This window comes from Nerophis ophidion, linkage group LG01, assembly GCF_033978795.1.
Source record: "Nerophis ophidion isolate RoL-2023_Sa linkage group LG01, RoL_Noph_v1.0, whole genome shotgun sequence".
Classification (NCBI taxonomy): Eukaryota; Metazoa; Chordata; class Actinopteri; order Syngnathiformes; family Syngnathidae; genus Nerophis; species Nerophis ophidion.
In genome coordinates, this window is record NC_084611.1 from 10,561,478 (window position 1) to 10,577,853 (window position 16,376).

The 16,376-nt window shown below is 39.3% G+C and overlaps 1 protein-coding gene across 1 annotated transcript in view; it reads right to left on the reverse strand.

The window, feature by feature from the left end:
- adamts3 (ADAM metallopeptidase with thrombospondin type 1 motif, 3) overlaps window positions 1–16,376 on the reverse strand; it is a 487,969-nt gene that overhangs the window by 159,090 nt on the left and 312,503 nt on the right. Inside the window, exon 10 of the mRNA XM_061895958.1 lies at window positions 11,822–11,954. Coding sequence (XP_061751942.1) covers window positions 11,822–11,954 — 133 coding nt within the window. The remainder of the gene's footprint in view (window positions 1–11,821; window positions 11,955–16,376) is intronic.

Here is a 16,376-nt window from a genome sequence, read left to right on the forward strand (position 1 = left end):
ATTTTGAAACGGTTCAAATCGGTTGAGAAATGTGGGATTTGAAGAGAACTGTATATTGCCCGTTCATTTTTAATAAAGGGAAATTCCTGGTAATTCCAGGTAATTAGGGATTTTTTGGAACCGGGAAACATGCTGAACTGAATGTCCAGAGTGAGTGGAGCATGTAGATGTTAGAACGGTTCAAATCGGTTGAGAAATGTGGGATTTGAAGAGATATGTATATTGCCCGTACATTTCCAATAAAGGGAAATTCCTGGTAAATCCGGGTAATTAGGGAATTTTTGTAACCGGGAAACATGCTGGCCTGAATGTCCAGAATGAGTGGAGCATGTGGATGTTGGAATGGTTCGAATCGGTTGAGAAATGTGGGATTTGGAGAGGTCTGTATATTGCCCGTTCATTTTCAATAAAGGAAAATTCATGGTAATTCCGGGTAATTAGGGAATTTTTGGAACTGGGAAACATTCTGAACTGAATGTCCAGAGTGAGTGGGGCATGTAGATGTTAGAACGGTTCAAATCGGTTTCGAAATGTGGGATTTGGAGAGGTCTGTATATTGCCCGTTCATTTTCAATAAAGGGAAATTCCTGGTAATTCCAGGTATTTAGGGAATTTTTGAAACTGGGAAAAATGCTGGCCTGGATGTCCAGAGTCAGTGGAGCATGTGGATGTTGGAATGGTTCAAATCGGTTGAAAAATGTGGGATTTTGAGAGGTTTGTATATTGTCCGTACATTTTCAATAAAGGAAAATTCCTGGTAATTCCGGGTAATTAGGGAATTTTTGGAACTGGGAAAAATTCTGGCCTGAATGTCCAGAGTGAGTAGAGCATGTGGATGTTGGAACGGGTCAAATCAGTTGAGAAATGTGGGATTTGAAGATATCTGTATATTGCCCGTTCATTTTTAACAAAGGGAAATTCCTGGTAAATCCGGGTAATTAGGGAATTTTTGGAACTGGGAAAAATTCTGGCCTGAATGTCCAGAGTGAGTGGAGCATGTGGATGTTAGAATGGTTCAAATCGGTTGAGAAATGTGGGATTTGAAGAGATATGTATATTGCCCGTACATTTCCAATAAAGGGAAATTCCTGGTAAATCCGGGTAATTAGGGAATTTTTGTAACCGGGAAACATGCTGGCCTGAATGTCCAGAGTGAGTGGAGCATGTGGATGTTGGAATGGTTCGAATCGGTTGAGAAATGTGGGATTTGGAGAGGTCTGTATATTGCCCGTTCATTTTCAATAAAGGAAAATTCATGGTAATTCCGGGTAATTAGGGAATTTTTGGAACTGGGAAACATGCTGGCCTGGATGTCCAGAGTGAGTGGAGCATGTGGATGTTGGAATGGTTCAAATCGGTTGAGAAATGTGGGATTTGAAGAGATATGTATATTGCCCGTACATTTCCAATAAAGGGAAATTCCTGGTAAATCCGGGTAATTAGGGAATTTTTGTAACCGGGAAACATGCTGGCCTGAATGTCCAGAGTGAGTGGAGCATGTGGATGTTGGAACGGTTCAAATCGGTTGAGAAAAGTGGGATTTGGAGAGGTCTGTATATTGCCCGTTCATTTTTAATAAAGGAAAATTCCTGGTAATTGGGGAATTTCTGGAACCGGGGAAAATTCTGGCCTGAATGTCCAGAGTGAGTGGAGCATGTAGATGTTAGAACGGTTCAAATCGGTTGAGAAATGTGGGATTTGAAGAGATCTGTATATTGCCCGTTCATTTTCAATAAAGGAACATTCCTGGTAATTACTGGTTATTAGGAAATTGTTGGAACCGGGGAAAATTCTGGCCTGAATGTCCAGAGTGAGTGGAGCATGTGGATGTTGGAACGGTTCAAATCAGTTGAGAAATGTGGGATTTGGAGAGGTCTGTATGTTGCCTGTTCATTTTCAATAAAGGGAAATTCCTGGTGATTCCTGGTAATTAGGGAATTTTTGGAACCGTGGAAAATTCTGGCCTGAATGTCCAGAGTGAGTGGAGCATGTGGATGTTGGAATGGTTCAAATCGGTTGAAAAATGTGGGATTTGGAGAGGTCTGTATATTGCCCGTACATTTTCAATAAAGGAAAAATCCTGGTAAATCCGGGTAATTAGGGAATTTTTGGAACTGGGAAAGATTCTGGAGTGAATGTCCAGAGTGAGTGGAGCATGTGGATGTTGGAATGGTTCAAATCGGTTGAGAAATGTGGGATTTGGAGAGGTCTGTATATTGCCCGTTCACTTTTAATAAAGGGAAATTCCTGGTAATTTGGGGTAATTAGGGAATTTTTGGAACCGGGAAACATGCTGGCTTGAATGTCCAGAGTGAGTGGAGCATGTAGATGTCGGAAGAGTTCAAATCGGTTGAGAAATGTGGGATTTGAAGAGAACTGTATATTGCCCGTTCATTTTTAATAAAGGGAACTTCCTGGTAAATCCGGGTAATTAGGGAATTTTTGGAAACGGGAAACATTCTGGACTGAATGTCCTGAGTGAGTGGAGCATGTGGATGTTGGAATGGTTCAAATCGGTTGAAAAATGTGGGATTTGGAGAGGTCTGTATATTGCCCGTTCACTTTTAATAAAGGGAAATTCCTGGTAATTCCAGGTAATTAGGGAATTTTTGGAACCGGGAAAAATGCTGGCCTGAATGTCCAGAGTGAGTGGAGCATGTGGATGTTAAAACGGTTCAAATCGGTTGAGAAATGTGAGATTTGGAGAGGTCTGTATATTGCCCGTTCATTTTCAATAAAGGAAAATTCCTGGTAAATCCGGGTAATTAGGGAATTTTTGAAACAGGGAATCATGCTGGCTTAAATTTCCAGAGTGAGTGGAGCATGTGAATTTTGGATTGGTTCAAATCGGATGAGAAATTTGAGAAATGCAGTCGATTGTTTATTTCCTGTTCATTGTCAATGGGAAAAAAAATCCGGGAAAACCGGGAATTTTTGGAAAGGGAAAACATGTTTTGTGTTCGATATATCAGAAAAGTAGTGTGGGTGGATGACTTAAAGATCGGAATTGGGTTTAACAAATGCTAAATATGTTAAAAAATATAGTGCAGTGTAGATGTTTGAATATGTCCACTCATTTGAATGGGAATTTCCTGGAAATGTGTAAAAATTTGATAAAACCGGGATTTAAAAATTTTTGCGGAATCGAATAAAAAATATTGATGGAGTAACTGTTTGACTTAAGAATGGGTATTTCTGTGTTCCTGGTATTTCCGTAAAACCAAGTATTTGTAAAAAAAAAAAAGAAGTAAAAATTGTAATTTTGTCGTCCCCACGAAAAGAACGTTTTTTTGGAACGGTTGAAAAATGTGGATTGTGAAAACTTTCGTGAAAAGAGGGCTTTGGAGAACTGAGACTGCCGGATATTTCTGGAATATTTAGCAACTTGGAAAATGGTAGTTTGATTGTCCAAGGCGTATATTTCCTATTTTTTGTCAACGGGGAGAAAATTTACGGAATTTCCGGGCAAACCGGGAATTTTGGGAAAGGGTAAACATATTTTGCGTACGACATATCGGAAGATTAGTGTGGGTGGAAGGTTGAAAGGTCGGAATTGGGTTTCAAACATGCACAATATTTTGAAAATATAGAGCATTGTAGAATTATGCATATTTCCATTCATTTGAATGGGAATTTCCTGGAAATGTGGGAAATGTGGGAAAACTGGGATTTTTTTTTACAAATATTGATACCAGCACAATCGTCCTAGATGATATGAATGGGTTGGTGTTGGAATATTTTATAATCGGTTTAAAATGTTGAGGGACTAACCGTTTGACTTGAGAATGGGTATTTTTGGTATTCCTGGTATTTTGGGAAAACCGGAAATTTGTGCAAAAAAAGAAATGGTCATTTTGTTGTCCCAACAGAGAGGAATAATTTGTAAAACGGTTGAAAAACGTGGACTGCGAAAACTTTCCAGGATGAGGTGAAAAGAGGGCTTTGGAGAACCGGGAATTCTGGAAATTCCTGGAATTTTTTTGCAACTTGTAAAATGGTAGCTTTATTGTACAAGGTGGGTGGTGTGTGGAACGGTTCAAAACACGTGAGAGATTTGGGAAATGTTGTTGAAATTTCCTATTCTTTGTCAATTGTTTATCGTAGAAATAAGATTATGTTCATTCATTGGAATGGGAATTTCCTGGGAATGTGGGAAATTCGGGAAAACCTGGAATTTTTCTAAAATATTGATACCAGCACAATTGTCCGAGATGATATCAAGGGGTTGGTGTTGGAATATTTTATAATCGGTTTAAAAATGTTGAGGGACTAACCGTTTGACTTGAGAATGGGTATTTCGGCATTCCTGGTACTTTTGGGAAAATCGGAAATTTGTACAAAAAAAGAAATGGCCATTTTGTTGTCCCAACAGAGAGGAATAATTTGTAAAACGGTTGAAAAATGTGGACTGCGAAAACTTTCCAGGATGAGGTGAAAAGACGGCTTTGGAGAACCGGGAATTCTGAAAATTCCTGGAATTTTTTTGCAACTTGGAAAATGGTAGCTTGATTGTACAAAGTGGGTGGTGTGTGGAACGGTTCAAAACACGTGAGAGATTTGGGAAATTTGTTGATATTTCCTATTCTTTGTCAATTGTTCATTGTAGAAATAAGATTATGTTCATTCATTGGAATGGGAATTTCCTGGAAATGTGGGAAATTCGGGAAAACCTGGAATTTTTCTAAAATATTGATACCAGCACAATTGTCCGAGATGATATGAATGGGTTGGTGTTGGAATATTTTATAATCGGTTTAAAAATGTTGAGGGACTAACCGTTTGACTTGAGAATGGGTATTTCAGTATTCCTGGTACTTTGGGAAAACCGGAAATTTGTGCAAAAAAAGAAATGGTCATTTTGTTGTCCCAATAGAGAGGAATGTTTTGTAAAACGGTTGAAACGGTGGAAAAATGTGGACTGTGAAAATAGAAATAAGATTATGTTCATTCATTGGAATGGGAATTTCCTGGAAATGTGGGAAATTCGGGAAAACCTGCAATTTTTCTAAAATATTGATACCAGCACAATTGTCCGAGATGATATCAAGGGGTTGGTGTTGGAATATTTTATAATCGGTTTAAAAATGTTGAGGGACTAACCGTTTGACTTGAGAATGGGTATTTCGGCATTCCTGGTACTTTTGGGAAAATCGGAAATTTGTACAAAAAAAGAAATGGCCATTTTGTTGAGATTTGGGAAATTTGTTGATATTTCCTATTCTTTGTCAATTGTTTATCGTAGAAATAAGATTATGTTCATTCATTGGAATGGGAATTTCCTGGGAATGTGGGAAATTCTGGAAAACCTGGAATTTTTCTAAAATATTGACTTCAGCACAATTGTCCGAGGTGATATCAAGGGGTTGGTGTTTGAATGTTTTGGATTCGGTTGAAAAATGTTGACTGAGTAACTGTTTGACTTGATAACGGGTATTTTGGTATTCCTGGTATTTTGGGAAAACCGGGTATTTGTACAAAAAGAGAAATGGTCATTTTGTTGTCCCAACAAAGAGGATTGTTTTGTAAAACAGTTGAAACGGTTGAAAAATGTGGACTGTGAAAAGTTTCCAGCATGAAGTGAAAAAAGGGTTTTGGAGAACCGGGAATTCTGAAAATTCCTGGAATTTTTTGAAAATGGTAGTTTTGTCATACAAGGTGAGCGGAGCATGGAATGGTTCAAATCTCGTGAGGGATTTGGAAAATGCAGTAGAACTAAGAATCCACCCACACTCCTATATACCCAACGCAAAACATGTTCCCTAAAATTCCCGGTTTCCCCAGAAATTCCGTAAATTTCCCCCCCCATTGACTAAGACTAGTAAATAAACAATCGACTAAATTTCCCAAATCTCTCACGCGTTTGGAACTGTTCCACACACCACCCACCTTGTACAATGGAACTACCATTTTCCAAGTTGCAAAAAAATTCCAGGGATTTCCAGAATTCCCGGTTCTCCAAAGCACTTTTTTCCACTTCATGCTGGAAACTTTTCACAGTCCACATTTTTCAACTGTTTCAACTGTTTTACAAAACATTCCTCTTCGTTGGGGCAAAAAAAATTACAATTTATTTTTTTGTTCAAATACCCGGTTTTCCCGGATACCAGGAACACCAAAATCAAGTCAAACAGTGACTCAGTCAAAATTTTTTAACCGAATCCGAAACATTTCAACACCAACCCATTCATATCATCTAGGATAATTTTGCTGGTATCAATATTTTTTAAAATTCCAGGTTTTTCCCAAATTTCCCACATTTCCATAAAATTCCCATTTAAATGAATGAACATATTCTTAGTTCTACAATGAAAAATTGACAATGAGTAGGAAACATACAATCGACTGCATTTTCCAAATCTCTCACGGGATTGGAACCATTCCATGCTCCGCTCACCTTGTATGACAAAACTACCATTTTCAAAATATTCCAGGAGTTTCCAGAATTCCCGGTTCTCCAAAGCCCTCTTTTCACCTCATGCTGGGAAGTTTTCACAGTCCACATTTTTCAACCGTTTCAACTGTTTTACAAAACATTCCTCTTTGTTGGGGGAAACACATTTTTGGGGCAAATAAAATTACCATTTCTCTTTTTGTACAAATACCCGGTTTTCCCAAAATACCAGGAATACCAAAATACCCGTTAGCAAATCAAACAGTTACTCAGTCAACATTTTTCAACCGAATCCAAAACATTAAAAAACCAAACCCTTCATATCATCTCGGACAATTGTGCTGGTGTCAATATTTTAGAAATTCGGGAATACCGCAAATTAAAAAAAAAATGTAGATACCAGCATAATTTTCCTAAATGATGTGAATGGGTTGGTGTTGGAATATTTCATAATTGGTTGAAAAATGTTGAGGGACTGTTTGACTTGACAATGAGTCTTTTGGTGTTCCTGGTATTTCGGGAAAACCGGGTATTCGTACAAAAAAAGAAATGGTAATTTTTTTGCCCCAACGAAGAGGAATGTTTTGTAAAACAGTTGAAACGGTTGAAAAATGTGGACTGTGAAAATTTTCCAGCATGAAGTGGAAAAAAGTGCTTTGGAGAACCGGAAATTCTGGAAATTCCTGGAATTTTTTTGCAACTTGGAAAATGGTAGTTCCGTTGTACCAGGTGGGTGGAGTGTGGAACAGTTCAAAACGCGTGAGAGATTTGGGAAATTTAGTCGATTGTATATTTACTATTCTTAGTCAATGGGGAGAAAATTTACGGAATTTCCGGGAAAACCGGGAATTTTAACGAACATGTTTTGCGTTCGGTATATAGGAGTGTGGGTGGATTGTTGAAGATCAGAATCGGGTTTAAAACATGAAATATATATTGTGTAGGGTATTGTTACCGTAGAACCAATGCCATTCATTTGAATGGGAATTTCTTGGAAATCTGGGAAATTCGGGAAAACCGGAAATTTAAAAAAGAATATTGATACCAGCACAATTTTCCTAAATGATGTGAATGGGTTGGTGTTGGAATATTTCATAATTGGTTGAAAAATATTGAGGGACTGTTTGACTTGACAATGAGTATTTTGGTGTTCCTGGTATTTCGGGAAAACCGGAATGGGAATTTCTTGGAAATGTGGGAAATTCGGGAAAACCGGAAATTTAAAAAAACATATTGACACCAGCACAATTTTCCTAAAGGATGTGAATGGGTTGGTGTTGGAATATTTCATAATTGGTTGAAAAATGTTGAGGGACTAACTGTTTGACTTGACAACGAGTATTTTGGTGTTCCTGGTATTTCGGGAAAACCGGAATGGGAATTTCTTGGAAATGTGGGAAATTCGGGAAAACCGGAAATTTAAAAAAAAATATTGACACCAGCACAATTTTCCTAAAGGATGTGAATGGGTTGGTGTTGGAATATTTCATAATTGGTTGAAAAATGTTGAGGGACTAACTGTTTGACTTGACAATGAGTATTTTGGTGTTCCTGGTATTTCAGGAAAACCGGGTATTTGTACAAAAAAAGAAATGGTAATTTTTTTGACCCAACGAAGAGGAATGTTTTGTAAAACAGTTGAAACGGTTGAAAAATGTGGACTGTGAAAATTTTCCAGCATGAAGTGGAAAAAAGTGCTTTGGAGAACCGGAAATTCTGGAAATTCCTGGAATTTTTTTGCAACTTGGAAAATGGTAGTTCCGTTGTACCAGGTGGGTGGAGTGTGGAACAGTTCAAAACGCGTGAGAGATTAGGGAAATTTAGTCGATTGTATATTTACTATTCTTAGTCAATGGGGAGAAAATTTACGGAATTTCCGGGAAAACCGGGAATTTTAACGAACATGTTTTGCGTTCGGTATATAGGAGTGTGGGTGGATTGTTGAAGATCAGAATCGGGTTTAAAACATGAAATATATTTTGTGTAGGGTATTGTTACCGTAGAACCAATGCCATTCATTTGAATGGGAATTTCTTGGAAATCTGGGAAATTCGGGAAAACCGGAAATTTAAAAAAGAATATTGATACCAGCACAATTTTCCTAAATGATGTGAATGGGTTGGTGTTGGAATATTTCATAATTGGTTGAAAAATGTTGAGGGACTAACTGTTTGACTTGACAATGAGTATTTTGGTGTTCCTGGTATTTCGAGAAAACCGGAATGGGAATTTCTTGGAAATGTGGGAAATTCGGGAAAACCGGAAACTTAAAAAAAATATTGATACCAGCACAATTGTCCTAAATGATGTGAATGGGTTGGTGTTGGAATATTTCATAATTGGTTGAAAAATGTTGAGGGCCTGTTTGACTTGACAATGAGTATTTTGGTGTTCCTGGTATTTCAGGAAAACCAGGTATTTGTACAAAAAAAGAAATGGTAATTTTTTTGACCCAACAAAGAGGAATGTTTTGTAAAATGGTTGAAACGGTTGAAAAATGTGAACTGTGAAAAATTTCCAGCATGAAATGAAAAAAGTGCTTTGGAGAACCGGGAATTCTGGAAATTCCTGGAATTTTTTTGCAACTTGGAAAATGGTAGTTCCATTGTACAAGGTGGGTGGAGTGTGGAACAGTTCAAAACGCGTGAGAGATTTGGGAAATTTAGTCGATTGTATATTTACTATTCTTAGTCAATGGGGAGAAAATTTACGGAATTTCCGGGAAAACCGGGAATTTTAACGAACATGTTTTGCGTTCGGTATATAGGAGTGTGGGTGGATTGTTGAAAGATCAGAATCGGGTTTAGAACATGCAATACATTTTTTGTAGGGTATTGTTACAGTAGAACCATGCCATTCATTTGAATGGGAATTTCTGGGAAATCTGGGAAATTCGGGAAAACCGGAAATTAAAAAAAAATATTGATACCAGCACAATTTTCCTAAATGATGTGAATGGGTTGGTGTTGGAATATTTCATAATTGGTTGAAAAATGTTGAGGGACTAACTGTTTGACTTGACAACGAGTATTTTGGTGTTCCTGGTATTTCGAGAAAACCGGAATGGGAATTTCTTGGAAATGTGGGAAATTCGGGAAAACCGGAAATTTAAAAAAAAAATATTGACACCAGCACAATTTTTCTAAATGATGTGAATGGGTTGGTGTTGGAATATTTCATAATTGGTTGAAAAATGTTGAGGGACTAACTGTTTGACTTGACAACGAGTATTTTGGTGTTCCTGGTATTTCGGGAAAACCGGGTATTTGTACAAAAAAAGAAATGGTAATTTTTTTGCCCCAACGAAGAGGAATGTTTTTTTAAACAGTTGAAACGGTTGAAAAATGTGGACTGTGAAAACTTTCCAGCATGAAGTGGAAAAATTGCTTTGGAGAACCGGGAATTCTGGAAATTCCTGGAATTTTTTTGCAACTTGGAAAATGGTAGTTCCATTGTACCAGGTGGGTGGAGTGTGGAACAGTTCAAAACGCGTGAGAGATTTGGGAAATTTAGTCAATTGTATATTTACTATTCTTAGTCAATGGGGAGAAAATTTACGGAATTTCCGGGAATTTTAACGAACATGTTTTGCGTTCGGTATATAGGAGTGTGGGTGGATTGTTGAAGATCAGAATCTGGTTTAAAACATGAAATATATTTTGTGTAGGGTATTGTTACAGTAGAACCAATGCCATTCATTTGAATGGGAATTTCTTGGAAATCTGGGAAATTCGGGAAAACCGGAAATTTAAAAAAGAATATTGATACCAGCACAATTTTCCTAAATCATGTAAATGGGTTGGTGTTGGAATATTTCATAATTGGTTGAAAAATGTTGAAGGACTAACTGTTTGACTTGACAATGAGTATTTTGGTGTTCCTGGTATTTCGAGAAAACCGGAATGGGAGTTTCTTGGAAATGTGGGAAATTCGGGAAAACCGGAAACTTAAAAAAAATATTGATACCAGCACAATTGTCCTAAATGACGTGAATGGGTTGGTGTTGGAATATTTCATAATTGGTTGAAAAATGTTGAGGGACTGTTTGACTTGACAATGAGTATTTTGGTGTTCCTGGTATTTCGAGAAAACCGGGTATTCGTACAAAAAAAGAAATGGTAATTTTTTGGACCCAACGAAGAGGAATGTTTTTTTAAACAGTTGAAACGGTTGAAAAATGTGGACTGTGAAAACTTTCCAGCATGAAGTGGAAAAATTGCTTTGGAGAACCGGGAATTCTGGAAATTCCTGGAATTTTTTTGCAACTTGGAAAATGGCAGTTTGATTGTACAAGGTGGGTGGTGTGTGGAACAGTTCAAAACGCGTGAGAGATTTGGGAAATTTAGTCGATTGTATATTTACTATTCTTAGTCAATGGGGAGAAAATTTACGGAATTTCCGGGAAAACCGGGAATTTTAACGAACATGTTTTGCGTTCGGTATATAGGAGTGTGGGTGGATTGTTGAAAGATCAGAATCGGGTTTAAAACATGCAATACATTTTTTGTAGGGTATTGTTACAGTAGAACCATGCCATTCATTTGAATGGGAATTTCTGGGAAATCTGGGAAATTCGGGAAAACCGGAAATTTAAAAAAAATATGTAGATACCAGCACAATTGTCGTAAATGAAGTGAATGGGTTGGTGTTGGAATATTTCATAATTGGTTGAAAAATATTGAGGGACTGTTTGACTTGACAATGAGTATTTTGGTGTTCCTGGTATTTCGAGAAAACCGGAATGGGAATTTCTTGGAAATGTGGGAAATTCGGGAAAACCGGAAATTAAAAAAAAATATTGATACCAGCACAATTTTCCTAAATGATGTGAATGGGTTGGTGTTGGAATATTTCATAATTGGTTGAAAAATGTTGAGGGACTAACTTTGACTTGACAATGAGTATTTTGGTGTTCCTGGTATTTCGAAAACCGGGTATTTGTACAAAAAGAGAAATTGTATTTTTTTCCCCCCAATGAAGAGGAATGTGGACTGTGAAAACTTTCCAACATGAGGTGAAAAAAGGGCTTTGAGAGAACCGGAAATTCTGGAAAATCCTGGAATTTTTTTGGCAACTTTGAAAATAGTAGCTTGATTGAACAAGGTGGGTGGAGTGTTGAACGGTTCCCACCAGCTGAGAGATTTGGGATTTGTGCCAGTTTGAAAAATGGCCAATTAATTGTCAATGTTAAAAATGACCCGGAAAACCTGGGATTCTGGGTAATTTGGGACATTTTTTAAAACATTTTTTGGTGCGCTCTGTGAGTGGTAATTTCCCGGCATGACAATTTGCTATAAGTGGCATGTCTTAACGGATCCTTGCATGGATCCCCAACCTTTATTCTGGTTTCCAGCTAATCCTAATACTTCCAAAGGCACCAAAATTATTTTCTGTTTTTTGCGGGAGCAAACGACAGTCCCTGGTACTCACAGATGTGCAGATCTTGTAGCCCACCCCGAAGTCGAAGCGGCACTGCTCGTCCATGGAGTAGTTGATGCCGGGCAGCTCCGGAATCTGCGGCCAGTCGTGCTTGAAGGGGTCGTCCAGGAGACAGTCGTAGGTGCTGTGGGGAGACCATGAGGTAACACCAGATATCTGTCATCGGTTGGAAAATGTGGTAGGATTGTGATAGTTGGAGGAAAGGTTAATGAGGTATGGGTCATCACAGGCGAAAAGGTTTTGGTCAATGGCGTGGCGTGTTTTTTTCGACCAATCTCGCTAAATTTCTGAAGTCCCAGCAAATGTGTTATGGAGTGAGTAGAAAATTCCATTGAGAAATCACAAGACCAGCCAATCATCCATCTTCTTCCGCTTATCCGAGGTCGGGTCGAAAGCCCAGACTTCCCCCCAAGCCACTTCGTCCAGCTCTTCCCGGGGAATCCCGAGGCGTTCCCAGGCCAGCCGGGAGACAAAGTCTTCCCAACGTGTCCTGGGTCTTCCCCATGGCCTCCTACCGGACGGACGTGCCCTAAACACCTCCCAAGGGAGGCGTTTGGGTGGCATCCTGACCAGATGCCCGAACCACCTCATCTGGCTCCTCTCGATGTGAAGGAACAGCGGCTTTACTTTGAGTTCCTCCCGGATGGCAGAGCTTCTCACCCTATCTCTAAGGGAGAGCCCCGCCACACGGCAGAGGAGACCCTTTTCGGCCGCTTGTACCCGTGATCTTATCCTTTCGGTCATGACCCAAAGCTCATGACCATAGGTGAGGATGGGAACGTAGATCGACCGGTGAATTGAGAGCTTTGCCTTCCGGCTCAGTTTTTTCTTCACAACAACGGATCGATAGAGCATCCGCATTACTGAAGACGCCGCACCGATCCGCCTGTCGATCTCAGGAGCCACTCTTCCCTCACTCGTGAACAAGACTCCAGGGTACTTGAACTCATGACCATAGGTGAGGATGGGAACGTAGATCGACCGGTGAATTGAGAGCTTTGCCTTCCGGCTCAGTTCTTTCTTCACAACAACGGATCGATAGAGCATCCGCATTACTGAAGACGCCGCACCGATCCGCCTGTCGATCTCAGGAGCCACTCTTCCCTCACTCGTGAACAAGACTCCAAGGTACTTGAACTCATGACCATAGGTGAGGATGGGAACGTAGATCGACCGGTGAATTGAGAGCTTTGCCTTCCGGCTCAGTTCTTTCTTCACAACAACGGATCGATAGAGCATCCGCATTACTGAAGACGCCGCACCGATCCGCCTGTCGATCTCAGGAGCCACTCTTCCCTCACTCGTGAACAAGACTCCAAGGTACTTGAACTCATGACCATAGGTGAGGATGGGAACGTAGATCGACCGGTGAATTGAGAGCTTTGCCTTCCGGCTCAGTTCTTTCTTCACAACAACGGATCGATAGAGCATCCGCATTACTGAAGACGCCGCACCGATCCGCCTGTCGATCTCAGGAGCCACTCTTCCCTCACTCGTGAACAAGACTCCAAGGTACTTGAACTCCTCCACTTGGGTCAGGGTCTCCTCAAGACCCTGACCAGACCTGCGAGAGAATTTCCATGTTGTCGATTCAAACCGATTCTCACAATCCACAGATAATATATTTATATAGCCTCAGCCTTCCCGGTAAGGTCTATTCAGGTGTACTGGAGAGGAGGCTACGCCGGATAGTCGAACCTCGGATTCAGGAGGAACAGTGTGGTTTTCGTCCTGGTCATGGAACTGTGGACCAGCTCTATAGTCTCGGCTGGTCCATTTTAGCCGCTGAAAAGAAATGCAGAGCGAGAGTCGAGAGTTTGCAGTCAAATTGTCGGAGATAATTGCCGGCTGCCATTATGCCACTTGGATGTGACTCACCGTTGTCATGGTTGGAAATAAATGGGAGACGGATTAGACGGCGAAGTGGTGGAGCGTAGCTTCAGCGGAATGAACATCAAACTTTCTCGTCAGTTTCTCAGTCGCTGAAGTGCGCTCGAGGTCAAAGAGTTGCTGAATGCCATTTAGTATTAGATATATTATTGGTAATAGGTTTCAGGTATTATGTATTAGGTATTATGTATTAGGTTTCAGGCATTAAGTTTCAGAGAGTAGGTTTCAGGCATCAGAATTCAGGCACTAGGTTTCAGGTAGTAGGTTTCAGGCATTAGGTTTCAGGTGTTTGGTTTCGGGTATTGGGTTTCAGGTATTATATATTAGGTATTATGTATTAGGTTTCAGGCATTAAGTTTCATATATAGTAGGTTTCAGGCATCAGAATGCAGGCATTAGGTTTCAGATATTAGATTTCAGGTATCAGGTTTCAGGCATTAGGTTTCAGGTATTAGGTGTCGGGTATTGTGTATTAAGTATTATGTATTAGGTTTCAGATTTCGGGTGATAGGTTTCAGGTATTATGTATTAGGTATTATGTATAAGGTTTCAGGAAATTAGGTTTCAGGTACAAGGTTTCAGGCAATAAGTGTCAGGCATTAGGTTTCAGGCATTAGGTGTCGGGTATTGTGTATTAAGTATTATGTATTAGGTTTCAGATTTCGGGTGATAGGTTTCAGGTATTATGTATTATGTATAAGGTTTCAGGAAATTAGGTTTCAGGTACAAGGTTTCAGGCAATAAGTGTCAGGCATTAGGTTTCGGGTATTTGGTTTCGGTTATTGGGTTTCAGGTATTATGTATTAGGTTTCAGGCATTAAGTTTCATATAGTAGGTTTCAGGCATCAGAATTCAGGCATTAGGTTTCAGATGTTAGGTTTCAGGTATCAGGTTTCAGGCATTAGGTTTCAGGTATTTGATCTCGGGTATTAGGTTTCAGGTATTAGGTGTCGGGTATTATGTATTAAGTATTATGTATTAGGTTTCAGATTTCAGGTTTCGGGTGATAGGTTTCAGGTATTATGTATTATGTATAAGGTTTCAGGAAATTAGGTTTCAGGTATTAGGTTTCAGGCAATAGGTGTCAGGTATTAGGTTTCAGGCATTATGTTTCAGGCAATAGGTTTCGGGTATTAAGTTTCAGGTATTATGTATTAGGTTTCAGGCAATAGGTTTCAGGCATTAGGTTTCGGGTATTAGGTTTCAGGTATTACAGTATGTATTAAGTATTAGGTTTCAGGTATTGGGGTTTCAGGTATTAGGTTTCAGGTATTATGTATTAGGTATTATGTATTAGGTTACGGGTATTAGGTTTCAAATATTATGTGTTATGTATTATGTCGGCGTGGCGCAGTGGGAGAGTGGCCGTGCGCAACCCGAGGGGCCCTGGTTCAAATCCCACCTAGTACCAACCTCGTCACGTCCGTTGTGTCCTGAGCAAGACACTTCACCCTTGCTCCTGATGGGTGCTGGTTGGCGCCTTGCATGGCAGCTCCCCCCATCAGTGTGTGAATGTGTGTGTGAATGGGTAAATGTGGAAGTAATGTCAAAGCGCTTTGAGTACCTTGAAGGTAGAAAAGCGCTATACAAGTACAACCCATTTATTTATCATTTATGTATTAGTTTTCAGGTATTATGTTTCAGGCAATAGGTTTCGGGTTTTTGGTTTCAGGTATTAGATTTTAGGTATTAGTTTTCAGGTATTAGGTTTCAGGTATTATGTACTAGGTATTATATATCAGGTTTCAGGCATTAGGTTTCAGGTATTAGGTTTGAAGCATTCGATTTCAGGTATTAGCTTTCAGGTATTATGTACTAGGTATTACATATTAGGTTTCAGGCATTAGGTTTCAGGTAGTAGGTTTCAAATAGCAGGTTTCAGATAGTAGGTTTCAGGTATTATGTATTGGGTTTCAGGTATTAGGTTTCAGGTAGTAGGTTTCAGGCATTAGGTGTCAGGCATTAGGTTTCAGGTATTAGGTTTCAGGCATTAGGATTCAGGTATTTGGTTTCGGGTAGTAGGTTTCAAGCATTAGGTTTCAGGTATTAGCTTTCAGGTATTATGTATTAGGTATTATGTATTGGGTTTCAGGCATTAGGTTTGAGGCAGTAGGTTTCAAGTAGTAAGTTTCAGGCATTAGGTTTCAGGCATTAGGTTTCAGGTATTAGTTTATAGGTATTATGTGTTAGGTATTATGTATTAGGTTTCAGGTAGTAGGTTTCAGGCATTAAATTTCAGGCATTAGGTTTCAGGCATTAGATTTCAAGTATTAGGTTTCAAGTATTAGGTTTCAAGTATTAGGTTTCAGGCATTAGGTTTCAGGGATTAGGTTTCAGGTATTAGGTTTCAGGCATTAGGTTTCAGGCATTAAGTTTCAGGTATTAGGTTTCAGGTATTAAGTTTCAGGCATTAAGTTTCAGGCATTAAGTTTCAGGTATTATGTTTCAGGTATTAGGTTTCAGGCATTAAGTTTCAAGTATTAGGTTTCAAGCATTAGGTTTCAGGCATTAGGTTTCAAGTATTAGGTTTCAGGCATTAGGTTTCAAGTATTAGGTTTCAGGCATTAGGTTTCAAGTATTAGGTTTCAGGCATTTGGTTTCAAGTATTAGGTTTCAGGTATTAAGTTTCAGGCATTAAGTTTCAGGCATTAGGTTT